Source organism: Colletes latitarsis, chromosome 9 (assembly GCF_051014445.1).
Source record: "Colletes latitarsis isolate SP2378_abdomen chromosome 9, iyColLati1, whole genome shotgun sequence".
NCBI classification, from domain to species: Eukaryota; Metazoa; Arthropoda; class Insecta; order Hymenoptera; family Colletidae; genus Colletes; species Colletes latitarsis.
The window spans coordinates 29,203,060-29,219,463 of NC_135142.1; the positions used below are offsets into that span (position 1 = coordinate 29,203,060).

A 16,404-nucleotide genomic window follows, 5' to 3' on the forward strand; every position below is an offset into this window, starting at 1 on the left:
TGTTCCGTCCCCTTTGATTCCGCGCGCTCCTCTCCCCATTCCCTCGGCAAATATCTTTCTCTCGGTTCCCGTTACGTGTGTAATTCGAACGCGGTTCATCGTCCCGCTTTCCCTTTGTCGTTTCCTTCGCTCGTCTTCGATGCCTCCGATCTTCGTCGCTCCGAATCCGGGAATTCTAATTCTCTGCAACCGATCCTCCACCAAATTGGGCCACGCTATTTGCGGGCTAAGGTATCCGTGTCGCCGTATTCAGAAACGTTTCATAATTCTGTGGACTTTTCCAATTTCGAGACCTTGCAGATCGCATTCTATTTAAAATGGTTATTATTTAATTCTTTAATAAACGAACAACAATACAAAATTGGTGATACCAATGTCCGTTTCGTGCAGATCGAAAATCTCTTAGATAACTCCATAATCGGGGATTAATAAGCCGAATCGGAATCGGTTGTCGAGCGATTGGATGAGTGGCGAGCGCGGGAACCGCAAAGGGCGCGAGGACGATCGAAAGCTAGGCGACGTAGGAACACAAAGGGCGACCGTGCGCGGAATATTAAATTCGCGCAGAATTCGAGGAACTTTTCAGCGTAGCATTACGGGCCGGCTATCTGGATGATGTAGCACCGAAGTTGGGAAGACTCCTCCGAGTCAAACCCCGGGCTCTTACCGTTGTACCTTGTCCCCCCCCCTGCCCTTCTATGGCTCTCCCCGTTTCTCTGTTTCTCTCCGGCGCTCGTTTTTCCACCCTCCGTCTTCGTCGGTTTCGCCCCCGCCTGCCGCCCCCTCGTTCCACGATTTCTCTCTCTCTAGGCATAGCTTCCAGGGTAGCAATCTTTTATTATTAGCGCAGGCTTTACCAGACAATGAAACGAAAGGAACGGAATATGATATTGTAGTACAGAGGCTCGGCGGAAAGGGAAGCTATTGTCGGTCTCTTTGAATTTTAAAGTCAACGATCGATACGGCTCGGGGGATGCGCCTTTAGCCATATAAACCGCTCCGCTCGCCCCCGTCAACCCTTAGCCCAGCCCTCTTTTCTCCGCGCCTATGCTCTCTCGCCCCCCTTCTCGCGACTCTACCCCCCTCGTTCTAGCGTCAAGTTTGCGTTTATTCGAGATCGGCGTTCGATTCGATCGGTCGAACGAGGCCCGTCTCCGTTCGAGAAACTCGCTGCGACACCCCCGAGTGGAATCGAGAATCGTGGATGACACTGTCGGTGAAATTGTCGGCGCTAATGATAAATTGCGCCCTCGGCCCCGACGGAGCAGCCCATCCGTACGAGTGCCGAGCGTGCGGGGAATCAAATTGCAATTTGTTATTTGTAATTCCGAGTGTCGCTTAATATACTCCCGGGCCGCGTTCCTCGCCCGCACCCTTCGCGAAACCGGGACCGGGAAAAGGGTTAGAAATTAAGCGTGGCTTGATGAGAAAGCGCCAAGGTGAACGCGGTCGCGCGTTGCCAGCCACCGTCACCGTCGTTGCGACGCTCAGCCTAAAACGCTTCCACGGATCTGCCGCGTAATTAAGCGCGACACCCTTTATTTTTGCCACCGACACGCTCGGCGTAATTGTTTTTCGAGACGGGGCGTCTCTGCGAAATGCGAGAACCGCGCCAAGGGTGGACGTTGCTGACTTTTCGCAACAAAAGATCAACCTTTGCAATTCGTATTAAAACATCGATTTCGAAGTCGAAGAAATTAATACACCATTCGATCCTTTTCTTCAAAGTCTCCTGAAAATTTCGGAGCTGTGCAAAAGCATCGCTGAAATCTTCGATCCGGCCTACTGTGGAGCGTCCGTTGCGTCACGAGCATGATCGAGCCCGCGTTGCAAGGGAACTCGTCACGGTTCGGTTGATTTTCGCGTCTCAACCTATCAGCTTTATCGACGGTTTGCGGACAACGTCGCGTTTTATATCGCTAGCTTCTTGTCACCTGTCGCGCGAATCACCTCGGAACTCAGACGCTGCGATTTATTTTAATACGAATTTATCCTCTGTCGATCGAAACACGACGGAATGAGTCTCAAGATGGCGTCGGGAACGATTCAAGGGCGCTGAAACTACATTAAAAACAAGGCGTTACGCAGAGTACAGATACAAACGAGTACACCTTGACGATAATTTGTTGCGAATTAAGCGACGGAATTCTTAACGTTACTTATTTTCCAAATAAATATTTAATTTGCAATCGTTCCGGTGCATCTTCGGGGACCGTAGAGCGACCATGACGGATCGAAGGGTTCTTATTACCGGTAAGAGCGAGCGGAACGATTGATCGCAAACTCGTGTTTCGCGGTTCAGCTGCCGCCGAGCCACGGACTGCCGCGAAGCACAAAAGATTCCCGATACAAAGAGAGAACTGTAGGGAAGAGATACGCGGTTCGACGACGACGGGGGTCGGGAGGGACGCGCGGCGGCTGAGTAGGCAAATATTCGATTTTGTCTATTCAATTTTCCAGAAAAATAGTGCGCGTCTCGTCTACCCTTCGCGACGGCGACCTCGAAGCATTATCGACGGGGCCGCGGCGCGTTCGTCGGAAGGAGAGGACCGAGAAACGAAGGAAAAGAATAAGTTCGATCAGTCAGAGGGGTGGCAGTTACCGTTTCGGTTATGGCTTTCGGAAGCGTCGTCGAATCCTATTCTTGCGCAAACCCGATAAGCGCCCTTTTACGCGCGTATTTTCGCACACGCGTGTCACCCCATACGCGGCGCGGATCGGGGTCGGGGGTCGCGCGCGTTTCGCTCTATCGTCGCCGAGCAGATTTTCCGCGCGATCGAGATACCGGTATCCGTCGATAGGCGATCGTTCCCCTCGAGAGACGATGCTTCCCACCGATTTGCAATTAAGGCAGAGACAGAATCGATGCAAATATCATTTTCGAAAACTTGGAACGCCTTTTCCGGGTGTTTATTTCTCTGGTTCGGCATGTTTTCCTTCGATCCGCGTCCCGAGGCAAGCTACGAAAGGGGATAAGGTCGAGGGCGAAGGGGGACCGTCGAGTTTATTTGCGTATTGCCTGGCGGCAGAGCATCGAGGCGTTCGGCGACAGAGAGAAGAGGTAGACTTATCGTCCAGCAGCCTCCGCGTCCCTCGTGTTCGTCTCGCGATCGTTTAATCGCACCGATGCCGAGATACGCCGGCTAAATGGAATTCTCGTCACCGCGCGGGGTTAGCTCGTCGAGCCAAGAACAAGGCCGAGGGTGAGCTCGAAGGGTGAGCTGGAGGAAAGCGCGTAAAAACGTCGACGAGGGAGAGGAATCGGGGTAAAAACGGCGACCCCCACGGTGGAATCGGTCCATTCGAAACCGCGATAAGCCTCGTCGCGCTCTCTCCTCGTCCCTTTCTGCTTGGAGCAGGGAGAGAGACGGGGTCCTGGGCTCCCAGAGCGACCATCGATGGCCCTTAATCGACCGATCCGCCGCGAAAGTGATTTTTATTTTCCACGAATCTTGATTTATGCGCGAATGCTCTTCGCGGCGAGTCGATGGGGGGAGTCCGAGAAGTGCAGTTGGACGCGCATACGCAGCGGTGCGGGCACGGTTGCTCTTCGCGAGGGGTTTGCCCTCGGCGTTATCTTTCCGTTACGCGCTTGGCAGGCATATGGTCGGCCGGCTGCAGGGGTCGCAGGGACGGCGAACCGCCGGGGGGAGAACCGACGACGACGACGACGACGACGAGGGCTCATAATTTTCAGATTTATGTACAAATGTTTCTGGGCGAGGCGAGCGTAGCCGGTCGCTTCTCTCGTGGGGAAGATATCTATCGTAAAGTTTCGCGGAATTGAAAAATGCTTTCGAGGCTTTCTCGCCGCGCGAGGGGGCGAACGTCAGCCCCCGACGACGGGGATGACGTATCGTCCACGAGCCCGCGATCCACCGAGCCAAGCGGACACCTATCTTCCCGGGATAAACGATTTCGCTAACGCGCGCTCGAATTGCGCGTCGAATCGTTCCAATTTAATACGCGTTTGCTCGTAACTTTTTTCGGTGTCCACGTGTTGTGACGCGTCCTGTATACTCAACCTCGAGGGCCCAAGACGAAAGAGTAGAAAAAGATGCGCGCGAGAGAGGATCCCAGATCTGGGTTAGAAGCAGAGGAGCGAAAGAACCCAGCGCAGCGAATAAAAAGCGTTTAAAGCCGTGAAAACAAACAATTATTCGTCGCAGCCGGTCGTTTACATCCCGTTCTCTCGCGTCCAACGTCTCTCAGGATTTATTTTAATTCTTGCTATCCGAGTCACGACGTAAGTTGGGATAATTTTTCTGTAAATTTCATCGAGGAAACGATCGAATCTTGAGGAAGTCGCTGCTCGCGTTGGCTTTCCCTTTCCACGGTGTTCGGTAGCTAAGAAGGTTGAGTGCAGTGAAGGAGAAGCTTCCTCGTTCGTCAAGCTCGCGCTCGCAGGTCGAAAGGTCGAGGCGGAGAAGTCGTTCGTCTAAACGGTCGGTTATCTGGCTAGTCGATCGGCATTGTCTTCCCCCGGCGGCTCCGGAAGCCATTCGGAAGCGGAATATATCCGAGGGCGGGTGAGCGAGAGGGGGTCGAGGAATCGAGCGAACGGCCGCGCGGTGGTCGACGACAAAGGTGGCCCCGAGAAAACAATTTAGCTCGATCAACGTTTCCAAGCCGGAATCTCTCAGGCGTCGTCTAATTAAAACGCTGTCCTGCGCGGATATAAAGTCGGAGGTTATCACCGGGCGTCGTATCTGATATCCCCGAGCGGGCTTAATCCGACTGTATTTCCAGCCGGAGCGTTTCGTGGGGCACACGAGCCGCGTCCCGTGCACGTACACGTGTTTGCGCGTATATGGAACGAATGGAAACTCGGGTAGTCTCATTTCCTGTCTGCGGGGGTCCCGCAGGGGATACATAATTAGCCGGTTCGCCCGTTCCTCGGAACGCCGAGACACGGGGGGGAACGTAAGGAGACCTTTCGTCGAGCCCGTTCGCCTTTTGCTCCAGCTTCCTCTTCCTCTCTCTTGGCTCCTCGTGCTCGTCGATCGCGCGGGAAATTATCCCCCTGTACGCAGCTGCCGACCCCGACGAATGGAAATTATTTTTCACGAGGAACCGTCCGCGCGAATCCTCCGATCGCCAGGGGTCTTCTCTCTCTCTCTCTCTCTCGTCCGTTTCTTCCCTGTTGCAATTTCCTAAACGAAACGGCCCGTCCCTATGAACTTGACCGCGAGCGTATTAAAGCCCGCTGCGAGACGTACAGCGAGAAATTAATCTCAATCGTCGGCGGGCCGTGGCGTGCGTCATTTATCACGGACTCGTTGCCCGGCGGAGGGCTCGAGAATCCACGGATTGATATGAAGTTCGCAAACGGTAGTCCGCGCGTCCGATTCTGTCGTGACTGCTGGCGAGATCTATTAGTCAAGGGAGCGCGAACACGGAAAATGGAAGAAGAAACCGTGCTCACGTGGCGCGCGCCGAGGGGCCAAAGAGGAACTCGAAACGCGCGGATGAAAGGGAGCTGTAAACGTAGATTCGCCCTGCGCTCGCGCCGTGGGTGGGCTTTGTCGCGAACGAGGATTCGCCCCGTACGGTATCGTCGTCCAAAGTAGCCCGGAAGGATCTTACCCCCGCTGACAATGAACTCGCGTAAACGTCGCGATTAACGCGCTACCGAGCCACTACCCACGGGGCGAGATCCCTTTTTGCAAACGAGACCGTCCGCCTTTAAGCGCGGTATCAAATCTGCATAAGCATGGGAGCTGCTCTTTAACGAGTTCCGACGGAGGAACGGTGATTTTTACTCGGAAGCTTTATCGCGTTGCTCAGCGCCTCTCCACCCCCGCCTCGGTTGAATTTCGTTTTACATGGATACTCTCGTTTATTACAACGCGACTCTGGTACTACCTGCTCGATGACTTACACTCGCTCCCGCTCCTATTCCTACTCTATAAACGAAGAGAAACTTTGGTCTGGCATTCCTTTCATTTATTTCTACCAAATACATTGTTCATTACCCTGTGCTACAAAGTACTTTTTCCATTTTGGTGATCGGATGAGAACCCAAATTATATTCTTAATTTATTCGTACATAATCTGGGAGTATTCGAAAGTGAACTTGTGGTGGGTCGAAAGAGGCGAATTAATGCCGCGGACTCGGACGGACATCTTATTCGCCGGCATCGATTTGATCGACGAGCAGAAGAAGCGTGGAATCTCAGGCATCCGCTGATTGAATCGGCCCCGGAGCTCCCTCGACGAGCAGTCGCGCACGGTTTGATAAATGTTGTCCGTCTGCCGATACGTCGGATAATATTTGCGAGGATCCGACAGAAATCGAAAGGCCGGGGCGACGGGATCGAGTGTAATTCGATTCCGTCGGCCCCCTTATTCCCGTTCGTTCCAAGGAACAGCGGTCCTGACACTCGTCCCAGGTCGATCGGGGACCACCGCTTCTCGATCTCGAAACCAATTTCTACCCCCCTGGTTCCCTCCCCGCGCGGCGTTCTGATCTTGAATTATGTTTCTCATATTTCCATCGACTCTCGCCGTCTCGTTTGCCCCGATTAGCCTTCTCTTTCCACGAACAACGAGAAAACCTTTTCACTGTTTTTGCTTTCATACTCAAATAAAAATGTTCCATTTAATATTACCAGAGAACATATTCTACCTATCAACCGGTCGTTTGTACAGATCCACGATTTCTAATATTTTTTCGATCGGTTACTTGCCCACTCAGAGATTCGAACGGATAACGTTTACGACGGAAAGAAGTATTTCGTTCGGAAATTAAATTCAACAAGATCGACGACGCTTGGAGTTGCAACGACGCGAAACCGACTCGGAGAAAGAGAGTTCGACTCTCGGGACCAGCAATCCGATCAGTCGGTTCTTTTTCTTCTGCGAGTGTATCGTCTGACACGATGGAAGTTGCTCGTACACGAATGGCTCGAGCAGCACTAACTGCGAGATCACGGACCGTGAAAACCTCAAATATTTTATTCGTGTTACGGTTGTGTTTTGTTCAAAGCGTCTATGATACTCTTACCGCACAATTATATCTCACTCGTTCCCTCCGTTTCTCAGTCTCTAACCTCCTTACAGACGGATCACTGTGTTTCAAATAAAACATTTCAACTCCTGTACGATCTTCTAAGGGCTTTGTTAATAAATATACAAAGTAGAATCGATAGCTATCTCAGTTACTTTTATTTTCTATAGTCTCTGCACCATTCGAATTCCCATTTCTTCGATATGGCATCTGTCCGTGTTTCCCGTGTAACACGATCGTCCAACGGACGGTTCGGCTCGTAATTATCGTCGGAGAATGGCCAAAGTACCGGTGGCGAAATAAGGAATATCCTTGCAGGACGAAGGTTGTTTCCTGACGGGAGTCGTTAGGAGACCGAACGAACCCCTTTCGCCTCGGATGTCATAGTCCTGAGGGTGGCGTTTTCGGGATCGCGCACTTTGGATCCCGTTACCAGGGCAGTCGCGCCACCCCCGAATGCGCGGAACCGGCTCGTTTATTATTTCGACTGGGTGGAAGTTTCCAGAGGGCCGATAGGAGCGAGAAAGACGATCTCCGTCGCGACGATTCGCGACTCGTTCGAGTTAGACGAACCTAAGCCGCTCGTTTCTCCCCTCGAGGCAACCGTAACACGATCGCGATCAAGAATATCCGTCTAAAATGATCTAGCCCTCGATCGTCGCTTCGACGACGTTACCCAAAAAAATGCGCATCTTCGTACACAGGATGTTTGGCCACCCCTGGGAAAAATTTTAATGGGAGATTCTAGAGACCAAAATAAGACGAAAATCAAGAATACCAATTTGTTGATGGTGGCATCGTTAAGAAGTTATTAACGTTTAAAGTACCACCAATACTAAATTTTTTTCTCGAAAGTAGGTAGGATTTCGGGGGTATGTCTATTCACCAAAAATGATCGTAATTAACCCCCACAACCGAAAATAATTTTTCCAGAACGATTTGAAATTTTTTAATTTAATTGTTAATAACTTTTTAACGAAGCCTCCATCAACAAATTGGTATTCTTGATTTTCGTTTTATTTTGGCCTCCAGAATTCCCGATTAAAAATTTTCCCAGGCCGAACACTCTATATTTGATCGGATGCAAGAACTGGTATTTGATAATGATAATAACGTGTCTATATTTCAGCTCGTAAACATTGAGAAATTGAAATTGTGATTTTTCTGGATTGATAATATACTTCCAAAGGTCAGATATAATTATGTAATAAAATATATTACGACGCAAGTGCGAGCAACGTATAATTACACGTACGAATTCGTGTATAATCATACGAATTAAGTTTTCGAACGATGTAAAAACAATTTTCCTTCCTGACATTGTAGTCGTTTTACGCTGAACGCTTTGTAAAACGATTGTCGAATCGATAAATAATAATAACAATAAACGAAAAATAAAAAAAAATGGTCGGTGTCAACGTCGTTCAATCGTCGCGCGGGTACGGTTCGCGAAAGTTCCTCGCGATCCGGCGAATATTCGGCCTCCGGCTCGTTTATCGAAAAACCGGCTCGACAGCGGCATACTTTCGACAATTTGGCCCCGCTGGGCTCTTTGTACTCTCGAAATCACGACTGTTCCCGTCATTATCGGAACGCTCGTCACGCGTCCCGCGATGCTTTTGATTTTTCACGGTAACGAAAAACACGCCCCGCCCTTGTCCGAGCCACCGATCGCGTTAATGAAAAACACCGCTCGAGATGGCGGAAAATATTGGCGTCGAGCACCCTTTGTAAAACGCGGCTCGCCGATCCGCGGCTCCGGACTCCGATACACGCGCGTTTCGGAATCGCCCCGGCCGGTTTTCTTCTTCGACGTTCGCGAGATACGCCTGTTAATGAACTCCTGCTGCGCCGGTCGGTCGTTCCCCAGCGTCGGGGATGGAGGATCCCCGCGGAGTTCGTCATTACCGAATCAAAATTAAAGGCAAAGATCTGGAGGAGGGCATCGTTCGCTCGTCTTATTAGTTCCTTGTGCGTACCGTTGGACGTTCAATGAACGGGACGGGGATTGATACGGTTCAATCGTCCGACGATCAGACGAATGGGGTGTACTTAGCACGACGTTTGTCTTTGAACCTCCATTTCCGCGACTTTGCGTCAAACTTTACGGTTTTAATTCTGTGAGCTCCGAATCGTTCGCTTTTGACGGTTCGGGAGGGGATGCAACTAAGATATAAATATTCTCTATATTTTATACTTTGTAAGTTTTCTTCCGGGGGGGCGTCGAAGGAGACTTTGTCCAGTTGTCCATTTTGCATAAGGAAGAAGAGCAGGTCGAGTCTTTTGGGCAAAGCTCGTGGCTCCGGCTGCAAGATGGAAGGCGGCGGTCGGTAATTATTTGCGACTAGCGGCGAGCGTTTCCGTAGGTTGGAAAGGCACGCGGGCGCGTAATGAAATCCATGATGTATTAACGCGGTGTGTAAAGGCTATATGCGCGTCTAAGTGTCTACTCACGCGAGGCCAGGTAAACGCGCCGGTAAACGCACGCGGGCGCGCGTAAACGCGGCACGCAAGCGTGCAGCCCGGAACCCTGAAGACGTAGACGCGGCCGCGCAGCGACGCTCGCCGTAATATTCGACTAATTACAAATTTAATAACCCCGGCTCGTTGCCGGTTACGGCGACGTCTAAGCGAATCGGCCCTCAACCTCTCTGCTCTCTCGCTCTCTCTGTCTCTCCCTCGCTCTTTGCTCCTTTCGACGTTTCCTCCGCCTCTCTCGCTCCGTCCCCGTCCTCCCTTTTGTTCCGTAAGCACCGTCGGGTCTCCGACGAATCCACCGTATCCTTCTTCTCGTCCGAATCCGCTCCGCTCCGCACCGGACCGGCGAGGAAGCTCCGAGGGCGAGGCCGCCGAGCGGAGGCGGACCCAGATACCCATCGGTCTTCGTAATCGACTCGTATTACCAATTAAAATATTAATTATCCCCGGAATTAAGTCGTCGCGATATCGGACGCGCACGACGCGTCTGTTATTCGTTAGCAGTCGTCCTTCGAATCCCTACGATCATCCTTAACTTCACCGCCATTTTTTAACTCCCACTATGGAGGTAAAAAAACTGTAGCAACGAACCTGTTAAGATTGACGACGATCGCAAAATTAGAGGCAAAAATCTTTCGCGAAGTCGAAGAAATGGTCGCCCCGCGTAGGGGAAGAAGGGAGGAAGAGGGCGAGAGTCTCTCCTCTCCATTCCGCTTAACGCGGCCGTAACTTATCGCTCGTAGACGCGCCACGGTATTTCTCTCCGGCTCTTTGAAAGCATTTTCTCATTAAAAAATTAAGGTTCGAGAAGCGGGGCGACGAGAGGGGTCTCGCGCGGGGGCGGTCGTCGGGGCTCGCGGGCTCTCGCGGAGCCGAGGATGCTCCGGAGGGTGGTTTGCGGCGGGAGGGAGGGTCGGTAAGTGCTCTGCGGCTCCCAGATGCGCCCAATATTATGTTTAATGATATTAACTTCTTACTTAATGGTCCGCGGTTCGATTCGAGGCGCGAAGAGGCGGCCTCGGCCCGCGCGGAGGAGAGAGCCGCCCCGGGAAAAAAGTATACCCGGGAGAATAATTTGCGAGAAGAGGAAGACGACCGTAGGAGCAACGACGACTCCGCGGGGCCAAGGGGGAAGCCTAATCGCCCAGGAAACACCCATTTCGTTTTCACTCGCGCCTCTCGGAAAATAAATTCGTAAATATGCGGATGACCTCGAGCGTAAAGCGCGCGATAAACGCGTCCCTCCGGCTTCCTTTCGTCCGCTATTCTTAATTCCTTCAGCCCCCCATGATATCCTATCCCAAAGAAATATATCAAACATGGTTTCCAGACTATTCGTAACAGTAGACACCTTTTATATCTTGTTTCGTCGCTTCGTTGAGCAGTGGATCATATTTTACGCAGCGGGTAGTTTACGAATAATTCGTACATCGAAACAACAGAGTGGCGTTCGTACTGTTTTATTTTCATCGACCACTTAAAAGAGCAACACTTCCCAGTGGATGCATCACTGGGAGGTTTACCAAGTATTGCGGGAGAAGAGAAAGAACGGTCCAGGATTAAGGGGAATGCGGTACTACCAGCAAGTAGAATGTGGACAGCGCCGAGTAATTTTGCCTCACAGTGGCTGACCATAATGTCCGACTCGATACGCCTCGCGCGGAATGTCCTTTTCCCCTTGCACAGTACGCGAGTAGCGATGGAACCGAGAGAACGCGTTTACGTTTCGAATCGATAGTCTTGTATTAAACCACTCTGTTAGATAAATTTCTACGTTCTTGATTTAGGGTGGGGTTATAAAAGCAGCTCGTTTAAAATTTCACCGGCGTTGTAAGGTTTCTGTATCTGTGCCTCGAGCAATAGAGACGTTAAATAAAATAAAATAAATGGCGACTGTCGGGAGTAAGGCTCTCGAGCGGTCATTACTTCCTTTGTTGGCAGTGTTACCTCGTCGTTGGCAGTGTTTAGCTGGGACGTCCCGCGGCATCGGCACGCGAATCTTAACGATTCCCGTCGAGCTACCGAGCAGCCTGAAGGCAGCACGAGATTAAAAGCTTCAGCTTACAGCAGCATAAGTTCCTTTTATTACGATTTTGCATTTCACGTTACATCGACTCTTTGTAATACAGCAGATAGAATCGACGTCGATTAAGAACCTCTTTTATTCTTGTACCTAGCGTATTTATAGATATTAATGCATAGGCGAAAGATTTTTATCGTGGTCATTCACGCGTGCTTTTTCTCATTTTCCGATCCTTTTCCGCCCATTCTTTTCAAACCCTGAGAAGGTAGTTAAATCGTAACTCGATTGTATGTTGGACAAAACTTTAAAAATTCAAAGACCGAGGAAGATAGCTTTCTCTGAACCCGAAGGATAACATTCTTGTAAACTCGAAGGACATTACTGAAATTCACGACCAATCACCGGTCAAACATCTTACGCGACTTGTATCCACTAATTGCAATTCCTTGTTTCGCACTACCAACTCTTTAACGACGACAGCCTTGGAGTCCCACAGCAATTGCGTTCGAGACGAAGTATTGTTTCTTTTATTCCGTAATGAGAAATGAGGCTGCCGACCAAGAAGCCTTACCTTCTTACGTAACACTACAGCTTGCACAATTTTCAAAGTTACATTGAATTTCGTGTTTCTTTAAACAGAATATTATATTTCTTTTTATACGAGTACCAGCAAATGTTATGAAGTCGTTGCAGCAGACGACGATCGATGTCTTTATTACTTTACGTTTACACGATACGCTCGAAATTTGCTCCTTCGCGAGCACTATAATCTGCTACGCAGCGAATGATTAATCGCGCGAGCATTAAGTTCTTTTGTCGCACATGCAACGATCGTTTGCCTCCTCGTGCTTTCTCGAGTCGCTAGTGCAGTTTGATAGACGATGCTTTTTATACATCCTCGCAGAAAGTAGTCTAATGATCTCGAGTCCGGCGACCTTGTCGGCCATTGCATCGGACCACCGATAATACGTGGTCTACTTGTCCATTTATGTTAATTAAAAGTAAACTCGATTGAAAAAGAAAGACCCACGGTCGAAGAGCTGATAATTCCGAGTCGTAGCCCTTTACTTTTGGAAAGATTTTGGGGAGGTCGCTGAAACAATCACCATACTGGCCTCTGCTGACTTCTGATATATCTGGCAACGTATAACAATTACTACTGGCAGCTTCGGAGAATCGAGAAAGAGGGCATGTGTCAGTTCGTCTTTGTCGACTCTCCGAAACTCTATGAGCTCACGTACGCGTGATCTGGCATAGTGTGAGAGAGTGGAATGGAGTGGAAGCCGGTGCACCCGCGGCTTCGTCTGGCATCTCTTGCTGGAAGTTGCTTGTATATCGCAACGTCGCTCGAACGCCACCAGGCGACAGCCGTGTCGCGCTACAAAGCGTCCAATGTGACCACAGCCTTAACGAGCCCGGCCCTCGTAAAGCCGAACATTCGAGGAAACCGAAAGAAAATAAAAGAAGATGGCTACGGGAGTATCGCGAGCGAAGGCCTCGTTCCACGCGTCCTTTTAAAGCGTCGTCGACGTCGTTACGCGCTCGATTCGGACGAGGACTCGGGGGAGGCTTCCGAAGCAGTCGATTCGTTTCGATGCGGTTTAAATACGGACGGTAGCCTTGCGAATCCCAGATTCTCACGATCCTCGATCCGTGAAACGTAAGAAACTCGTGGATCGTTCGCGTTTTAACAATGTATTTCGACGCGTATCGACAGTGGGCGCCTTTTATTGCAAATTCATTGAGCGGACCAAATATTTTTGACCGTATTCTCAGAGGCAGAACGATGCATTTTATCGTCTGCAGCGTATCATTCCGATTCCAAGGTATTCACATTTTACTTACACGCCTCGTAGTAACGAGTCGCGTACAAAATGGTGGCCGTTTGCATCGGCGTAATAAAGAAGCCTCGTAATAAATGATTTGTATGCATTTATTATTTCCTGCGGCATAATTGAAGCACATGCTGTGGTAATTCTTAGCATCGTCCTCCGTTATCGCGTGTTCATTATGGTAAACAACATTTTTTAATTTCCCTCATAGATAGAAATCTAATGGAGCGGGAGTTCCCCTTCGTCCGGTCCAACGTCGAGGAAATTTGGTACTTATCGTTGCTCTTGCAATTCCAGAATAACGAGCTGGTCGCCCGGTAATCATTCTCGATGGCGCGTATCGTAATAAACATACGTTCGAATATTAATTCGTGTACCAGTGACTGATCGGCGACGTTAAGAAATATTAATATCCTGAATCAGATAAGTGGAAGGCGAACGAATTTATTACCTTATCCTTACAGGTACATGAAAAACTACATACGGTCCCTTAAAAAGAAATCGATGACCTTAAAATCTCATGAAACGTTATTTATTTCTACAAAGATACTATTTTGCAAAGAGCAACTTCGCGTAGTATCCCGCATTGTACGAGCAAAAACACGCGAGTTGAATTCTGCTTCTCCCTGCGAACTGGTTAATCCTCTGTAATCGAACTCCGGATACCCAACAATCTGCATTTTTGAAGACCGGATCCTATAGTCTCAATATGTATCAGCCGTAGTTTTAAAGCAATGGTGCCGGCGTACAATCTGTTTACAACAATTATTTGAAAATTTCTCGCCGGCCCGGTAGGTATAAGTGGAAGCTTATTAAAATTTACCTTTCAATTTGTATCCCGTTATTAGCGTTCACCGACAGTTCTATCGTATAATTTCGCTCGTAAGGCAAATATAATTTGCATGGCGGAGAGCTAACGAGTAGCAAACGGAACGGAAATTTCGGCGAACGCGAACGCCGGTTTCTCGATAAGACGCTCGTTTCGTCTACCTGCCGCGATGGATGAAAATGCAGATTCGAGAGAAGGCGACGCGTTTCGGCGCGACAGATGGCGGGGGATGGAAAAAGCGCGAATCGATTAACGTCGATAATCGATTGGAACGCGCGGACCGAGAGAGAGACCGGCACTTATCTTCCTACGCGCGCGGATTCGCTCGCTCGACGACTAGAATAATTATTTAATTAATGCCTTGCCCGGCCGAGCGGAGGTGGACTCGGCCGATTTCAATCCCCGGAATTAATACTAAAGCTTTCCTCTGTGTGGTTGTCTGGTTGCAGGCTCCGCGAGGAGAGAGGAGACGCCGAGAGGGCACTCGCTTTGGACCAAAAACCCAGGGACCTGAGCTCGCACAATGGTAAGATAAATACGCGTACGCTCGTTTACCGTAATTACAGTAATCGGTCGATAATGCGGCGAATAACGCCGAGTAGTATCATGGACCAGAGTCCTATTACGCGAACGATGCATCCTCTTGTTCCCCTGATCTGGCGCTGATGCGCTTCGACGTACAAAGACCTACGAGCTGGGGAAAATTTTACAATTTTACAAGGACTCTTAAATCTCTGCATGTGTATTTTTTATTAAGACTACCCTTCAATATTGCTCCAAAATTGAATCGTTCGTTTAAATCGAAAGGCACTCGATCGCTGGAATATTTGCCGTTGTCGACGCGTTGCCTCGTGGCTATCGTTTCGATAGAAGCTCGGCGATATCGAATCGATAAAGGCGTCGATGCATTTTCGAACGCCATCAATTTCGTCCAGGTGTGAGTCGGCCGAGTAGCGTCCGAGGGACCGAGAACAGGTGATAATCAGTCCGGAGAATAACGTCGCGCGTGGAACAAGTTCCCAAGCCCAAACCGAAGATGATGTTTCTCGCCCGAGCAGCGTGTGGCCGAGCGTTGTCATGCAGAAGCGCAACCCGACGGTTTCCTTCGCCAATAAACGTTATCTTTCGCTCCAATTCGTCGTTCAAATTGATCAATCGACGTTGATAACGATCGCGGCCGTTTCACCTGGTCCGAGTCGCTCGTAATAGAGCGCAACTTTCGCGGCCCACCTGAATTGTCAAGTAAAATTTCTTCTTGAAGCGTTATTTACACGCTCGATAAAGTAATTTTAGACTAGCGTCAGCTTTCTACGCTCCTCTGAGGTTTGCCTGCGAAAGGACCTTCCTGAATTTATTTGATATTTAATAAGACGTTTTAAAAATTGGTTCGAGGATCGCGGGGGAGGATCGAGAGTAGCGCAAACGGTGTTCCCGAAAGGCAAGCGACGCGGAAAGATTTCGTAGCGCGTCGAGGACGAGTTAACCGAGCGTGGCCGAGTCCGGGGCCAGTCGTTTTCTCGGTTTCTTTATTTCTCGTTGCTGGCCGGTCCGAGCGTTTAGGAGGCCCGAGAGATTAAGTCCGATATCGGGTTACGGGGCACCGCGGCTCCGCCTTTCTTCTGATTCCCCGTAATATTTTAATCCGTCCGATCGAACCTTTTATCCCGCTGGTGGCGGGGATCCGCGCGGTCCACCCTGCGGCCAGCCGTGCGGAGACAAACCGGACGTTTCGAGTTCGAATCCGATCGTGTTCCGATCGACGGCCCCACGGAATCGACGGTTCTCGGCCTCTGCGAGTGATTTCAACGCCGACGCGGCCCGTCGATCGTGCTCGATCGAGCCGATTCCGCTCCGATGATCCTCGTGGTCCCGGAGGATCGACTTCGTTCCGGCTACTTGGAACCCAATAGTTTCTTATTGGCTGACCGATCCAAATACGACTCGAAAATCGGTGAGGCGAGATTCTAGGGATCGTTTCTCGATCGAAACTATGAAAAATTGTTCTATTTCTAGAGTCAAACGCGGGTAATGGAGTTTTCAATTCTACTCCGCGATCTGGATCGTATCCATTCATCACTCTCGTGACTCTACAACCTGATCTGTATCAGTTTCCGATACCATTCGATCATCGCGTCTCTCCTACATTTTTAATTATAATATCTGTCCGCGTCGGTTCGAGGCTTCGTTTTCTTCGCCACACGTCTGCTCTTGCAATTTTTATTCTCCCCAACGC

General features: G+C 49.9%; 1 protein-coding gene across 4 annotated transcripts in view; it reads left to right on the forward strand.

Annotated features, from left to right (window-relative positions):
* The window catches only part of Dac (dachshund family transcription factor), a 188,742-nt gene that overhangs the window by 97,913 nt on the left and 74,425 nt on the right, over window positions 1-16,404 (forward strand). For all 4 annotated transcript variants that reach the window (XR_013080304.1, XR_013080305.1, XM_076773143.1 and 1 more), the window contains exon 5: window positions 14,621-14,697. Coding sequence is in view for 2 of the 4 variants with exons in the window: in XM_076773143.1 (XP_076629258.1) it covers window positions 14,621-14,697 (77 nt within the window). In the remaining 2 variants the exon portion in view is untranslated. The remainder of the gene's footprint in view (window positions 1-14,620; window positions 14,698-16,404) is intronic.